Genomic DNA, 14,336 nt, shown 5'->3' with positions numbered 1-14,336 from the left:
AGGCATTTATTTCAGCTGCAAATACGTGCAAGCACTGCAAGAGTTGCGGCATTGATCACGGAATATGCTTCTTGATGCTTCCGAGAGCCAGACTGCGCGCACTCATCAACAAAAATGAGAGCCGAATCGATATATAGTTCCACGCTACAACGGTGAACTATGGTGGTTTTACGATCAGTTAAAGCAAATCACGTTTTTACGTAACCAACATCGCAACAATATTATAGTATCCTTCAATAATGCAGAAGAAAAAAGCCTTATTTTCTTGCATTGCATTATCAGGTGCTGCAAATGTGCTTTTTCTAATGGAAGCACATGCATGGACGGGGCGCGCCGTCAGCCGACTTTCAACCCTGCATTTTGGGACATTATTTCATGAGCACAGTATTATTTCCAGAACAATGCTGCTGTCATTTAACATAGCTGGCGACTTCAAAGTCCTGCATATTCTCAAGCCACCAAAATAGCGTTACATCCAATCTTAAGGCGGACTGTGAAGGCAGCAATTTTTCTCTGGTCACACATCAACTGGGAACATCGTCCCTTCTTTACAATTAACGGCTTGAGATTGTGCGCATATACAAATAAGGGATGACAGGGCTAAGGGACAAACACCCGCGCCGCGGAATATCGACATTGGGCTGCTGGCAATCACTGGATTCTGGAGCACAAGAATAATATCTACACTCAAGGCATCTAATTCCCCCAATTTTTGGCTGCTTGCAGGCCTCTCTCTCTCTCTCTCTCTCTCTCTCTCTCTCTCTCTCTCTCTCTCTCTCTCTCTCTCTCTCTCTCTCTCTCTCTCTCTCTCTCTCTCTCTCTCTCTCTCTCTCTCTCTCTCTCTCTCTCTCTCTCTCTCTCTCTCTCTCTCTCTCTCTCTCTCTCTCTCTCATATTCGACCAAGTATGACACATCTAGCCTCATCTCCATTAGCCAAGGTTTCATTTAGTCGCTGCCCAATGCCATATGCTTTGATGCAATTCGTATTTGTAGCCATGTTCCTTTTTTGGTCACCAAGAAGTGACAGAAAGTCTTCACTTCGTAGCATTTCACTAGATCTGGTAAATTTTGTTAGGCGCTTTGTTTTGCGCTTCCGTTCGGGCGCGTTCCAGTAGATCTGTCGGGGCGGGCGGTTGGTGGGTGAAGCGAGACAATACGACGTTTAGCGCGTCGCAAACGTGTGGAGTCTACAGAACTTGGGCACTTATTTCTGGATTTGGTTTTGAACATTGTTTTCATAGCCGAGCAAATATGTCAACTATGGGCTGCGAAGCGCAAGCTGTGGAACCCCCGGCGGCGGCGTTCGGGCCTGCAAATGCGAATGCGTTGGAACAATTAGAAAGGTTGGTCTTGTAGCTCGGTGTAGGTGTACTTTCCTAACTTAACGTTAGAAAAAATCACTGTACGCCATTCGTCGTGTTTAAGGCAGAACATATCGTAAATAATCTCAAAACAGGTAGAATCATCCTCCTACCTTCGAATTCTGATAACTTCGATGGCGAGCTCCCGAGCGCTGCAAGCACCGCACCGCCTGGACTCCCCAACGCCGTTTCTGCGTTGCCGTTGCGTAATTACAATATTTCTGCTTACCAAGAATTATAAAAAATGTACAGGACAAAGGTAACAATAATAATGCAATTAAATTTGTTTCTTATCACGTTTAGGCACGTTTATGCAATGCACAGGCCAGAATAGTCCAGAACGTAGCCTAAACTAACCTAACCTAACCTAACCTAACTTAACCTAACCTAACCAAGAACAGACCAGAACCTAAGCTGAGCTAACCTAACCTAACCCAACCTAACCAAGAATAGACCAGAACCTAAGTTAACCTAACCCAACCTAACCTAACCTAACCTAACCTAACCTAACCTAACCTAACCTAACCTAACCTAACCTAACCTAACCAAGAAGACCAGAACCTAAGCTAAGCTAAGCTAACCTAACCTAACCTAACCTAACTAACCAAACTAACCTTACCTAACCTAACCTAACCTAACCTAACCTAACCTAACCTCCCCACCCTATATCCCCTTCAACCCAGCATCCCATTGGCATTCATGTTCCATGCCATATTGGCACCATATAGTGAGCTTTTATTTAGCCACCATGCCCTCATTTTACTTTACATTCCCCACCAATCCCCCTGCAACCCATCGTCCCATTGGCATCGGCATTGAGGATCAAATTTCACGGATTCTTGTTACCTTTGCCCCCTACATTTTTATGGTACTTGATGCTGCTTGATGCGCAGTAATGTTGTGACCGGGTGCAGTAATGGCGCCTGTGTCATGGCTGCTGTGTATGTGCGCAGTGCTCGAGAGCTTGCCATCGTAATTATAAAAAAATTTGAAGGTCAGAGCATGAACCTACCTGTTTTGTGATTATTTATGACATGTCTTGCCTTAAACACAACAAATTGTGTACAATGATTTGTTCTAATGTTAGGTAGGAAAGTACACCCTGACCTGTAGCTCTGTTAGCAGTGTGCATGTGTGCTCCAACTAGCAGTTTTTTTCTGCTAGCAAAAATGTATGGTTAACAGCATAAGTTTATATCCATAAACCAATGGAGTTTATGTGCCTTAAGGCCACAGATACATATTACTGTTTTCATCTAGTCTTTGTAGCAGTTTTCCTGTCAGATCTTAGAGGGTCTCTCATATTATGCAAAAGGTTAGGTGTTTGAGGCATGTTGTGCCAGTTTGACATTAAGGAAGTGGTCTTTAGTTCACACTAAGAGCTATATATTGTGGCCAGGCTGCTCAACTCATTCCATTGCCTGCTTGAAAAACATATGAAGCAGCTTGGGCTATGGCTCAGCTGTTGATTTTTCATGTTGAGGTTTTATCTGTTCCATAATTATTTACTTGTATATATATATATATATATATATATATATATATATATATATATATATATATATATATATATATATATATATATATATATATATATTCTCTCTCTCTCTCTCCCGCTCCCGCTGCCGCTCCTGCTCCCGCTCCCGCTCCCTCTCCCTCTCCCTCTCCCTCTCCCTCTCCCTCTCCCTCTCCCTCTCCCTCTCCCTCTCCCTCTCCCTCTCCCTCTCCCTCTCCCTCTAAGCAATTCTTGCATTCCAGGCATTCAGTTCTAAGCTATTTAGCATGTTTTTTATGTTGAAACCCATCTTAGTGTTTGTAGGCATAGAAAATAGGTATGGTATATAGGTGCATATATGTAGCTTGTTCACTTTCTCCAGATCATGGTGAATATCACCATTTAAAAGCTAAGCATTTCAGAAAACATGGCAAAATAAAGTAAAGTTGGCTGCTCAATACCATCAAAATCAAGCATAAACTTGATTCCTGGATTATTCTTGGCTAGGTGGTTGGTTTGTGTGATCAGCTGATGGCTCTTAACAGATGCAAAGTTTTTGCTCTTTTATGCAGGAGTACAAAATATCCCAGCATTCATAATGTGTTGAGAACATGACGTGCAAGTGTCATAGATGTCACAAAGTCCCTTCCCAAGGGAAAAAGCACATGCAATGTTGTGGACACATTGTTTTATGTTTGACACTTGTACATGAAAATCCATCAGCTCACATCCAAGTGATGCTCTAAGGCTAAGGCACCCAGACCAAAGAGATAGAACCTGTGTGATCAGTGTTGCTGCAGAGGGCCATCAACAGGGCTTCTGTCGACAAGTATAAGGTCCTCAGAGCAAGCAAAAAGCCCAATATCAACATGGTGGGTCCCTGAACAATCAGCAGTGCCCCAGCAGGCTGACATAGGTCAGAGGGCCCTCTGGCCAGAGCACAGGGCCCTCTGAGCAAAGGGAAATTACCCAAGACCAGTGTATGAGAATTAATGTCCATGTGTGATCAAAAGGCCTGGTCAGGTGAACAGAAAAGGCCCTGATAGGAGTGAACTATCCTCTGCAAATGAGATCAAAGGCAAGGAACCTTAGATCAATGTGGAGGGCCCCTGAGCATTGAGTAGCTTAGCACCTTGCCTACATGAGCCCCAGCAACAGCACAAGGCCTTCCAAGCAAGTGGGAATAATCTGAGACCAATATGGAGTACCCCAGAACAACTGAGGGTGCCTCGGCACATGGGGGCCTGGTTAAAGGGTATGGAGCCTTTCAGCTGAATGGGGAAAATCCGTGAAGGGCCCCTGATCGATCAAGAACGCCAGACTTATTAGCAGATAGTGCTCCATTGCCAGGGTAGGGTCCCTGGAGAGACTGGAGAGAAATTAAGAGTAACGTGGAAGGCTCCTTAGCGATGGTACTGACCCGACAAGTTGACATTGGGCCCCTGCAACAGCGTAAGGCCTCTGGACACCTCAATGAGCCTCAAAAGTTCCCTGTAAACCACTTTCAGTCACCAGAACATTAGCTTTGTTTGCTCGTGGGGTCTCTATTTTTGCTTGCCGGTTCTTGGTCGTCTGAAGGCCCAAAGACGTCCAACATTGGTGTGTTTTGTGTTAGAAAAGCGCGCCGCGCGGCCGGCTGTGGGCTACTAAAGAGCCTATGGGTTCCTTCGGGGCACAGGGAGGGTGGCCTAGTGCCCCCCCTCCCCCTCCCCCTGGATCCGCCACTGGCCCGAGCAGCTTAATAGATGGGTCCTAACAAGAACATGGTGTCATCTATCTAAATGAGAAGTACCCAAGGCACAATATGGAGGGCGCAGGAAAGGTCGAGTGGGCCCGAGCTGGGTAACAGATGGAAGCCCCCGGTAAAAGCGTTGTGACCAGCATTCAAATAAGAGATACCCACGAAGCAGTGTGAGGGCCTCTGAACGATCAGGTACACCCAAATAGGCTAACAGACAAAGCCCCCGATAACGGCGTAGGGCTCTCCACTAAAATAGCAAAACCCCATGTGCAGGGCCTCCAGATAATCCAGGGTGCCGGAGGAGGAGAATATATGGGCCCCCGACATGCGTATGCGTAGGGCCCTCCATTCAAATGGAAGTAAACAAGACCTAATTTGGATGGCTCCGAGCGACCGAGTGTGTCCAAACAGGTAAACAGATGACTCACGACAGAAGGGATTAGGGAATTACCCTAAGGATTTGACAGGGAATTGGAAGGGCCCTGGACCAATGTGGAGGACCCATGAGCACATCGCGAGTGTGTCGGTATGCTAATCGAGACCAACGGGAAAGGTTCCTGAGCAATAGAGAATGCCCCGGCAGTTTATCGTGTGTGGCCCCTGGCTGTAGCGTGTAGAGCCTTTCGGGTGAATGGGAAGAATCCGTGGAAAGCTCTTGATTAACAAGAGTACCCGGGCACACTAGCAGGAACGACCTTGGCAACAGCGCGAGGCCCTCTATGCAAGTGGGCATATAGGACCCCCGAAGTAGCGGAGGGCCTCTGGGGAGCATAGTGAGCCTTAAAATGTACTTACCACCACCCTCTCAATCGGTGAAGAATTATTCTTGTCTGTTCGTGAGCCCTTTACCTTTGCTGGCGACTGTTGTTAATTGCCCGCAAGCCCAAGGACGCTCAATTTCGTTGTATGTGTCAGCCGGCTACGGACCCCCTCAGGGTCCAAGAGAGGGGAGGGAGAGAAGGGCATGGTCCCGTGACCCCATCTGGATCCGCGTCGACAGCAGTTGACGCGGATCCAGATCAAGTGAAGAATATCTCAAAGGCAGTGCAATTAAGTGAGATCAGCTCGCTTTACAATGTTATGATAACCTGTACTACTTTGACTTGACATTGTGTTTTCAGCATTCTTGCCTCACCTCAATACATGGAAATGATGGAGAGCTGCAAGAACTTTAACAAAAGGCTTCTGGTGGAAAGGAAAGGGCGCGTACCATTTATTGATGCACATACTGGTAAGGTGAAAACTAAACATTTCCTGTTCTCCCTTTCCAAACGACTTTAATTTCTAGGCACACTGCATGCATGGACTAGGCTTAACTATACAGTTTGTCATTTTTCTAAAAAGTTTTTGAAGAAACATATTAATGGTGACATGTTAATAGTCCAAACACTCCTTCCATTTCAATAGATTTGTTCAGAGAGCGAGCAGAACATGACATTATTGGCATTCCTCGTTCTAACTGTTGAGTTTGATGCCGTATTTTCCTGTCATTGTATGTGCAAGGATATTTGTAATTGCAAATCTGTTTGAATTTTTTGTGTTATTGTGTGAGAAAAAGGTGGTTACTTGCATATGAAATAGTTCTTTGCCAAATCAAGAAAACATCCTGTCCTAAAAACAGCTGTTACGCGCAACAGTCTGCTGTCAAGACAGACATGGTGTCACCTAAGCACATTCCAATGTCTGCTGCATCCCAGTCTTGTATCAACTGCCGACCAGTTGGGGCCAGTGCCAGGTATGACAGCGTGTCCGTCCTGCACAGGCCTGGCCCAGAGCGACTGCCGACTCTGGATGCAGCAGCGGCACCGAATGCCCGGCGTGAAGCCAGGCCAGGTGTACACGTACCCGGCCAAGCGCTGGATCAAGCGCCGCCGCCAGTATCTCAACTTTTTCATGCAGCCCAAGAAGTTCGGCCTGGAGGAGTGCGAGCTGGCCATCGCAGCTGTTCAGAACCCCACCTTCAACGAGGACAGCAGCGCCAGCCTCAACGATGGCTCCAAGGTGATGATGGCTGCGGCGGTTCCGTCGCGCTGGTGCGTCGGTGAAGAGAGGTGGGCCTGGTGCAGCCTGGGTGGTGGTATTACCTGCGGGTGTGAGGCTGACTAGTGTTGGTGCGGTGCCAGCTACGTTGTCCAGGGTATTGTGTGTGCGGGGTGTTATGAGTATCGATATTAAAATTGTCGATCTGTAGCCAAACATTTGGTGAAGGCTATCAACATGCTGTTCTGCTTCTTCAGGATGGGTGGTATTTCGAGGACGCCGAGATTGACCGGGATGACTTCGAGGAGAACTCGGACGCGTCCGACTATGACTTTGACGATCGTTATCGTAAGAAGAAGAAGTCTGCATCATCTCAAAAGCGCTCTTCAGTAAGTATCATCACCCTCTGCAGAGTGCGGATGCTCCATTTTTCTTTTTTACGCGAGGCGAAAGGATTTAGAGATAATAACATGATAGGTACTGGTCGTAAGTGTCCACTGCGACATTGGGGCTGCGCGTGCGTTTCCATGCGCATGCCTGCACTCCGCTCTGTGCACGGTGAGGATATTCTGCAGGTGTTAGGGTGGTCTAGCGACACCATCGGTCCAGCAAGGTTTTGGTGCCGGTGCCATGTAAAGTGGGGCACCCCGGCTTGTGAGAGCATGGCCGACGATGTTGCCGACGCCGCCCGCTGTGCGCCGCTCCCAGGGCCGGAGCAGTAGCAGCCGGCGACGTGCCGCCGACCCGGACGAGGAGGCCAAGAAGCCGTGGGCGTGCGAGCGTGAGTACACGGCCGCGTGGCCGCCGGGGCTGGCTCGACGCGCTGGGGCTTGGCCGCCGCCGCCGCCGTCGCCGCCGCCGCCGCCGCCGCCGCCGCCGCCGCCGCCGCCGCCGCCGCCGCCGCTGCCGCCGCCGCCGCCGCCGCCGCCGCCGCCGCCGCCGACCGGCAGCGCTACTAATCTCGGCACGCGCCCGCACCGTCTGAATGCTCTGTGCGTGTGTGTGCGTGTGTGTGTGCGTGCGTATGTGTGTGTGTGTGTGTGTGTGTGCGTGTGTGCGTGTCTGCTCACCGCCGCACTCATGCGACGCTAACACCGCCGCTCGCTGTCCGCCGGGTGGAGGTCTGTCTGCCGTGTTTGCCGGTGCCGCGCGCCGCCGGCAGAGCGGGCCGCGGCGGCCGTCGAGAGCTGCGCCGCGGCAGGTGCGACGGTCGGCGTCGAGTGCCAGACACGCACGACGACTGGCTCCGAGCGGTGCGGTCGCCGCCGAACCGAGCTCCGCGGCTCCATGGCCGCCGAGGGCCGCCAGGCTGGCCGGCCGCTTTGTGCGGCGTCCATGGGTGAATGACATGCGTCGGAGCCGCGCGGGACGCTGGAGAGCGCCGCGCCGCCCCGTGCCGGGCCCGCTCTGCTGTGTGGCCATCCTCCCCCTCCACTCCGGTCCCCGCCGAACAGGTGGCGGGGACGGCCGCCGTCCGTGTCGGCAGCGCTGCCCCGCGGTCGCGCGGTGAAGCTAAGCTTGGCGCGGCGGCCGCGCGTGCGTGTGTTTCAGTGTGCGCGGCTCGCTATAAGACGCGGCCGGGGCTCACCTACCACTATGCGCATTCGCACAAGGAGGAACGACGCCAAGAGCAGCGCGCCGAGCCCGGCTACGAGCCGCCGCCGTCAGCGCCTGACCAGGACGCTGCCGCCGACGTCGCCGACGAGCCGCTGGCCGCCCCAGGTTGGCTGCACGCGCCGACCCCGCCCCGCCCCCGCCCGCCCGCCCGCAACTGACCGGGCGCCGCCCGCGCTTGCCGCTTACCGCTTCGCCTGCTGCTGCTGGCTGGCGCTGGCTCGCTTCGCTTGGCTTGGGCGCCGTTCGTTTGCGTGCCTGACGCCGCCGGGAGGAGTTTGGTTTGTTTCAGCGGTGCCCCGGGCGGCCGGTGCCGGGCCGCCGCTCGGGCCGGCGGCAGCGCTCGGCGCCGCCGTCCGCCGTCGGCGGAGGCGCGCGAGACGCCCGGCGTGCCGTTTGGTTTGTTAGCTGGCTAGGGACCGGAGCGGTCCAGAGATGGCGCTGGCGTTAGCGTGGTAGTCGGCGGAGGATGGCGCGCCCGTCTGGTGCGGAGCTAGGACCAGACGCGTAAGGTTCGCATGACTGTAGCGTAGAGGCGACAGTGAGGTGGCAGGGAGAGTTCGATAGGCTCTCCATAACCGGCTAGATGAAGATCTCTAGCTACCGATCGTTCGCCATTTTTGTGTGGTGATCTCGTACCTCGTGCGTGTCAGCTAATATCGTTGTCATGTGCCACCGTCACTGCATATGTACCGCGTTCTTCCACCATTGAAGACTGCTTACTGTCGTCTTTTCATGCCTGCCAGAAAAGCCCAGAGGGAAGGACAAACCAGGCAAGCACCCATCTCGTGGTTCCAGTCGGTGCTTTCGGCACGACATCGCCACATTCGGCTGATGTGTCTTAGTCGTCCCTCGTTCTGCTCTCTTGTGGATTTATGTGCCTCTTTTACTTTTATTTCTTCTCCTGCTGTTCTGCATTTCTTTCATGGGCTTGCCCCATTCTATTGTTTTTCTTCTTTTGAAGTTTGTTCTCCTTTCCTGGCTTTCTGTTGTCTTGTATTCTACCTTCTCATTTCTATCCACGGTTTGCTGTCCCCTTTCCAGCGTGCACTCTGTATTGCGGCAGATCTCTGTCTGCTGCCGGCGGGTATCCCGGTCCTCCCGGTGGGTTCCGCCGGTTCCACTGACTGCGTCTCCCCGCGCAGGTTCGCGCGGCCGCGCCTCCCGCCAGGCCGCGGCCGCCGCCAGCGCCGCCCTCGCCGCCCAGGCCGACATGGACAAGTTCGCCAAGGCGCCGCCGCCGCCGCCGCTGGCACCGCCGGTCAAGGCCGCCCCGCCGGCCGCCGAGGTGAGGCCTCAGCCCGAGGTGAGGCCTCAGCCGGGACCTAGGGGGCCTGTGGTGCCGAGCTCTTGTGTGCCGTGTGGGCGTGGGCCCGATGTGGTCCCTGTGTGGTCCCGGCGCGGTCCCGGTGTGAACCGGACGCGCGCGCGGTGCGGTGCGGCGGTGTTGCTGTACCAGCTGGCTGTCTCTTGCAGAAGCCAGAGCTGGCGCCCGCCGCCACCGCTGTGGGAGGACAACCCGTGAGTGCGCACACGTTTCTGGACTCTGTGAGCTGATCGCTGGGCAGATGCCAAGGTCTTGTAGTCAAGCGGTAGCGGGACAGTAGCGGCATTACGATCTGGGCTTTTTCAAATTAGCTTTGCAACAGTGATGGGACGTTTTGCATTATTGGGTTTCCCTACCACTTCTGCAGTTGAAGCTTGCCAACGCCGCTATGGTCATGTTTATTACCGCGGGAGTCTCGCCGCTATGGTCACTTAGTCTTATCTAATATTGCAGGTATGTGTGTGCCGTACAGTCACTATGTGTACTTCTGCCGAGTCCCTGCTGTTGGCTCGCGACGCCAATCCGATCATATCTAATTAAGGATTTCTGAAACTGTACTTAAGAACCATCCTTTTCTGTCCCGATTGGTGCGTGATAATGTGAGCGCTCCAGGCAATAGTTTTAGTGCGATTTTTTGCGTCTAAATTTCGTGGTCAGAACGGCATGCCGATTAGTTTGCGACCTGATCCACGAGTTAAAAAAGACCACGCTAACCTCAGGGCTGCAAATCACATTCTCACAAATGGCCAGTTAATCACTGAAGCTTGCCAGAAAGTCGATGAAGGTTCGTGTAAATGCATGACATCTTCGATGGCTGGTTTCGCCGTATTGTACAACGCTACGGCTTTCTTTATAAAACTTTGCTACCAATCTCCGGTCCTCACCACCATGGAGCCCAACCTGGGCTGCTCTTCCCCTCCCCTCCCCTCCCCTGTCCGGCCTGACGGTCTGTTGTCCGCGCCAGCCGCCGGAAAAGAAGCGCTCGACTCCGTCGCTGTACTGTGACTTCTGTTTGGGCGACGCCACGCTCAACAAGAAAAGCGGCGCGCCCGAGGAGCTCGTCTCGTGCTCCGACTGCGGACGGTCAGGTCAGTGGCAGCGCTAGCCGAGCCTCGCGGTCCCGACGGAGGCACTTCTGGCTGCCGGTCTTAGCATGGCCCCCAGCTCCTTGCCGACGGACCCCTGCCATCAGCACCCCCGCGGACCCTCTTGCCGACGTGACCCCTGCCGACTGGACTCACGCCGATGGGACTTTATGCCGACGCAACCCCCTGCCAGCAGAACCCCCGCGGACGTGACCCCTGCTGACGGGACTTCCGCCGATGGGACCTCCTCCCGACGGGGCCTCCTGCGCGGCGCGGGCTCTCTGGTCTAACGGGCGCCGCTCTCCACCGCGCTTGGCGAACGCGCTCAGTGGCGGCGCGCCTCCGCGCTTGGCGGACGCGCTCAGTGGCGGCGCGCCTCCGCGCTTGGCGGACGCGCTCAGCGGCGGCGCGCCTCTGCGCATGGCGGATGCGCTCAGCGGCGGCGCGCCTCCGCGCTGACCACGTGCTGTGTCGAGCTCACCAGGGGGTAGTGCACCGCTGTGGATGTGGTGGAGATGGTCATACGAACCCCCAGTTTGTCTTCGACGGCCGCTGGGCTCAGGCGCCACTGATGGCTGTCTCCACTCCCGGCTCGTCCACGGATGGGATCTGACACCGAGCCGCGCTCTCTCCAGGCCACCCGTCCTGCCTGCAGTTCACCGACAACATGGTGATCTCGGTGAAGAAGTACCGCTGGCAGTGCATCGAGTGCAAGTGTTGCTCCCTCTGCGGTACCTCCGACAACGACGTGAGTGCACCGCGGGTGGATGCGGCTCGGACAGAAGGACCGTCGCCGGGAGAGTATTTTCCATTTGTTGCCGGATGCAGGCCAACGGCTTTATGGTGCATCCTTGCCCATGACGTGGACGGTCTGGAATGGAAGTTAATGATTGTTACGTACTCTTGCTGTTCGGACTTGATGCTCTGTGACCATTGCTTCCGGTGCGAATGGATGTTTGTGATGTGGCCCGCAGATCCGCGTGTTTTTATTTTTTATGCCACGCTCCTGTGACAATGGCGCTCGCTCTCCCCGGCAGGACCAGCTGCTGTTCTGCGACGACTGCGACCGCGGCTACCACATGTACTGCCTGTCGCCGCCGCTGACGGCGCCGCCAGAGGGCTCCTGGAGCTGCCACCTCTGCATGCTCGAGTTCCACTCGGGCGGACAGCCGGCCGCGCCGCCCGCCCAGTGAGCGGGCGCTGGAGCCGGCGTACAGAACCGGGCGCTGAAGCCGGCGTCCAGGGTCGGGCGCTGGAGCCGGCGTCCAGGCCAGGCGCTGGAGCTGGTGTCCAGGGCCTGTCGCTGGGCTGCGCCTTGAGCCGTTGAGGGATATCCAGGAATGGGTGTATGGCATCTACACACTAAGGGATGGCTCTGGGGGCTTACCTCAGCTCGAGCTGCTGAAGCCGGGCTCGTGGGGCTCGCCCCAGATGTGGAGCATGCCCGCCCTTTGGAACTGGCGCTGCTGGGGCGGCCTCTGCGGCTGCCAGCGCCGCCTCGGCCTCCCTGGGGCTGCTGGCGTGGCGCTCTGCCGCCGAGCGGGTGGGTCTCGGCGGTGTGCAGTCCGTGGCCGCGTTATCTCGGAGGACCGAGTGTGGGCCAACCAGCACCCAATGGTGGCAGGTGGAAGACTGCCAGCTGCAGTCGGGCGGTGAAGCCACGAAACTGCCAAGGATGGAGAATGTGGATCCTGCTTCTTCTATGGTGCTGCACCCTGGTGGACACTGATCTCCTGCTGATGTGCTGAGATGCGCTAGGAGACGGCCTGAGGTGCGCACCCATAAGGTGCAAGCACACAACGCGGTGCTGTGAGCTGCGCGTTGGGCTGAAGGTCGACTGGATCAACTTCGCGTTTCATCCATGATTTTGGCAGGCTGTCCGTTTGTGGGGTGTGGATGTGTGGTTGCTGCTGTTGTTTACCAGTCAGATAGTCCTGTTTTTTCAACACTCCATGTTCATGTAATGTGCATGTTTCTCAGTAGTGGTAGTTTGCAAATGACTCTTTGTTAGATTGTGTGGGCCGTGCATCGGTACAGGCCGCAGAATATTCTCTGAAATATTGGCGTTATTGCGTCAAAGTATACTGAGAATACATTTGGTGGTAGATTTAAAGTGCCGTCTGTTCTCGACACTGGCTGGACCACGCGCTTTGGTGTGACATGCAGCGAGCTCGGTTGTAAGATAGCAATGGAGTTTTAAGCCCAGACTCGGTGAGCGGATCTCCTGGTAAGTCAGCCCATCAGCATGCACCACGTTGCACTAAAAATAATGCTACCGGTCGCAGTGCCAGGCAGTATCCGTGCGTTCGTCAGGGGGAGCAAAGCACGAATCGGCAGCGTTACTTTGGTCGGGTGTCAAGAGGCGAATTGGTGGCATTTGGCTAGAAGTGCGAAGGAATATGTGCGTTGACTCCACTGGTTGCATATGATCGGTGTAATGAGCTGGTAATGACGTGCTCGTGTACATGTGCAATATTTTTTTTATAAAGGGGGCCCCTGCTGTTAAATATTTAAAAACTTTTTCATGTAAGTCAACTCACCGCAGCTGCTCCAAAAACGGCACTAAATTGTACGCAATGGTAATGTGTGGGCTCACGTGGAGAACAGTCTATCAGGGCAACACGACACTGGGTACTCCAAAGTTTTGACTAGTAGGTATCGACACATACTGTAACTATATCAGAATCGGGATTATCACCAGATTTGGGATGTTGTACCAAAAGTTGGCAGTGCTGTGCTACCGGCATCTTTGGTTTGTGGCGATTAAGTGTAATCACATTTCTCAGTCGCGAAACCCGCAAAACACTTGAATTGTGGTGCGGTATTGGGGGTGGTGGTTGGAGGATCGGGTTGTGTTCGAGTAATTTCAGATGCTTCTGGGCTAATCAGATGTATGTTGTTTTTTGCCAAGTCACACCATGTCTCAGTTTACATATAATGGATTATTTAAATATTCTGGAGCAAAGCTGATAATGTAATGATTCATTACAGCACAACTTGCCAGTTACGAGTGTTGCGGCCTAGGCTACCGGCTGTTGAGTGCTTGTGGAATACTGCATGCGAGGTGATCGGCCAAGGCGTGCTCAGGTATATTTATGCTGGAGCTGAGGGTCTTGTTATTTTTTAGTACATGAATATTGAAACTGTTGTCTGATTGGTATTTGGTTATTCCACTTAAGCATTGATAGCCTTCATCCACAGTGGCAATACTACCCAGGAAATGGGCCAATCAGTAATTATGTCACTTAAGCACAGCTGTGTGATTGCATTAGATGTGTTTATCGAGACATGAAAGGCACTGCAATGTAACAGAAATGTTTGGTATGATGCAATGTTGCGCACATACCTGATGACATTTCACCAAAGGAGTTATCTGCCTGCACTGTTCAGAAAAGGACAGCATGTTGTATTTATATAAAAATGTGCATAACTGGGGCATAGTTTTAGGGTCTATTGATTTTATTTCCTGTATGTAATCTAAAGTCCATTGATAGTTTTTATTGCCTTGAGCCAAGGCTGCATATGTTTCAGATACTAATGAACCTTCTAAATCTGTCTAAGCTGCCCATTTCACTTCAGCTGCTTAGGTGTACCTTTCCTACCCTTAGATCGATGGATGAAAGTTAAAGTTGTAAATTACAAGGCTTGACAAGGAATAACAAAATCATGTCATATTGAAGTTCCAAATATTTATTTTGCAGGTTTTGTGGTGTGAGAGCAAGATTTTTCAGGTC

General features: G+C 53.1%; 1 protein-coding gene across 1 annotated transcript; it reads left to right on the top strand.

Annotated features, from left to right (window-relative positions):
- The first annotated feature begins 1,116 nt into the window (after positions 1 to 1,116).
- On the top strand, positions 1,117 to 12,715 carry LOC119098505 (zinc finger protein ubi-d4). Its single transcript, XM_037221452.1, has 10 exons — positions 1,117 to 1,343; positions 5,718 to 5,827; positions 6,359 to 6,597; positions 6,834 to 6,965; positions 7,285 to 7,357; positions 8,128 to 8,270; positions 9,520 to 9,711; positions 10,482 to 10,605; positions 11,238 to 11,350; positions 11,640 to 12,715. The coding sequence occupies exons 1-10, from the start codon at positions 1,252 to 1,254 to the stop codon at positions 11,793 to 11,795; spliced, it is 1,374 nt and encodes a 457-aa protein (XP_037077347.1). The 5' UTR covers positions 1,117 to 1,251; the 3' UTR covers positions 11,796 to 12,715.
- The last annotated feature ends 1,621 nt before the right edge of the window (positions 12,716 to 14,336 follow it).

The sequence above is a fragment of the Pollicipes pollicipes genome, unplaced genomic scaffold, assembly GCF_011947565.3.
Source record: "Pollicipes pollicipes isolate AB1234 unplaced genomic scaffold, Ppol_2.1 Scaffold_2555;HRSCAF=2994_pilon_pilon_pilon, whole genome shotgun sequence".
NCBI lineage: Eukaryota > Metazoa > Arthropoda > Thecostraca > Pollicipedomorpha > Pollicipedidae > Pollicipes > Pollicipes pollicipes.
The sequence above is the reverse complement of the archived record's forward strand: the minus strand, read 5'-3'. Positions and strand labels throughout refer to the sequence as shown.

Coding starts and splice junctions, on each gene's coding strand:
- LOC119098505 (XM_037221452.1), top strand. CDS start 1,252: ATGTCAACTATGGGCTGCGAAGCGCAAGCTGTGGAACCCCCGGCGGCG. Junction 8,271..9,519: donor ACCAGGACGCTGCCGCCGAC/GTCGCCGACGAG, acceptor GCCGGGACCTAG/GGGGCCTGTGGTGCCGAGCT. Junction 10,606..11,237: donor CTCCGACTGCGGACGGTCAG/GTCAGTGGCAGC, acceptor CGCTCTCTCCAG/GCCACCCGTCCTGCCTGCAG.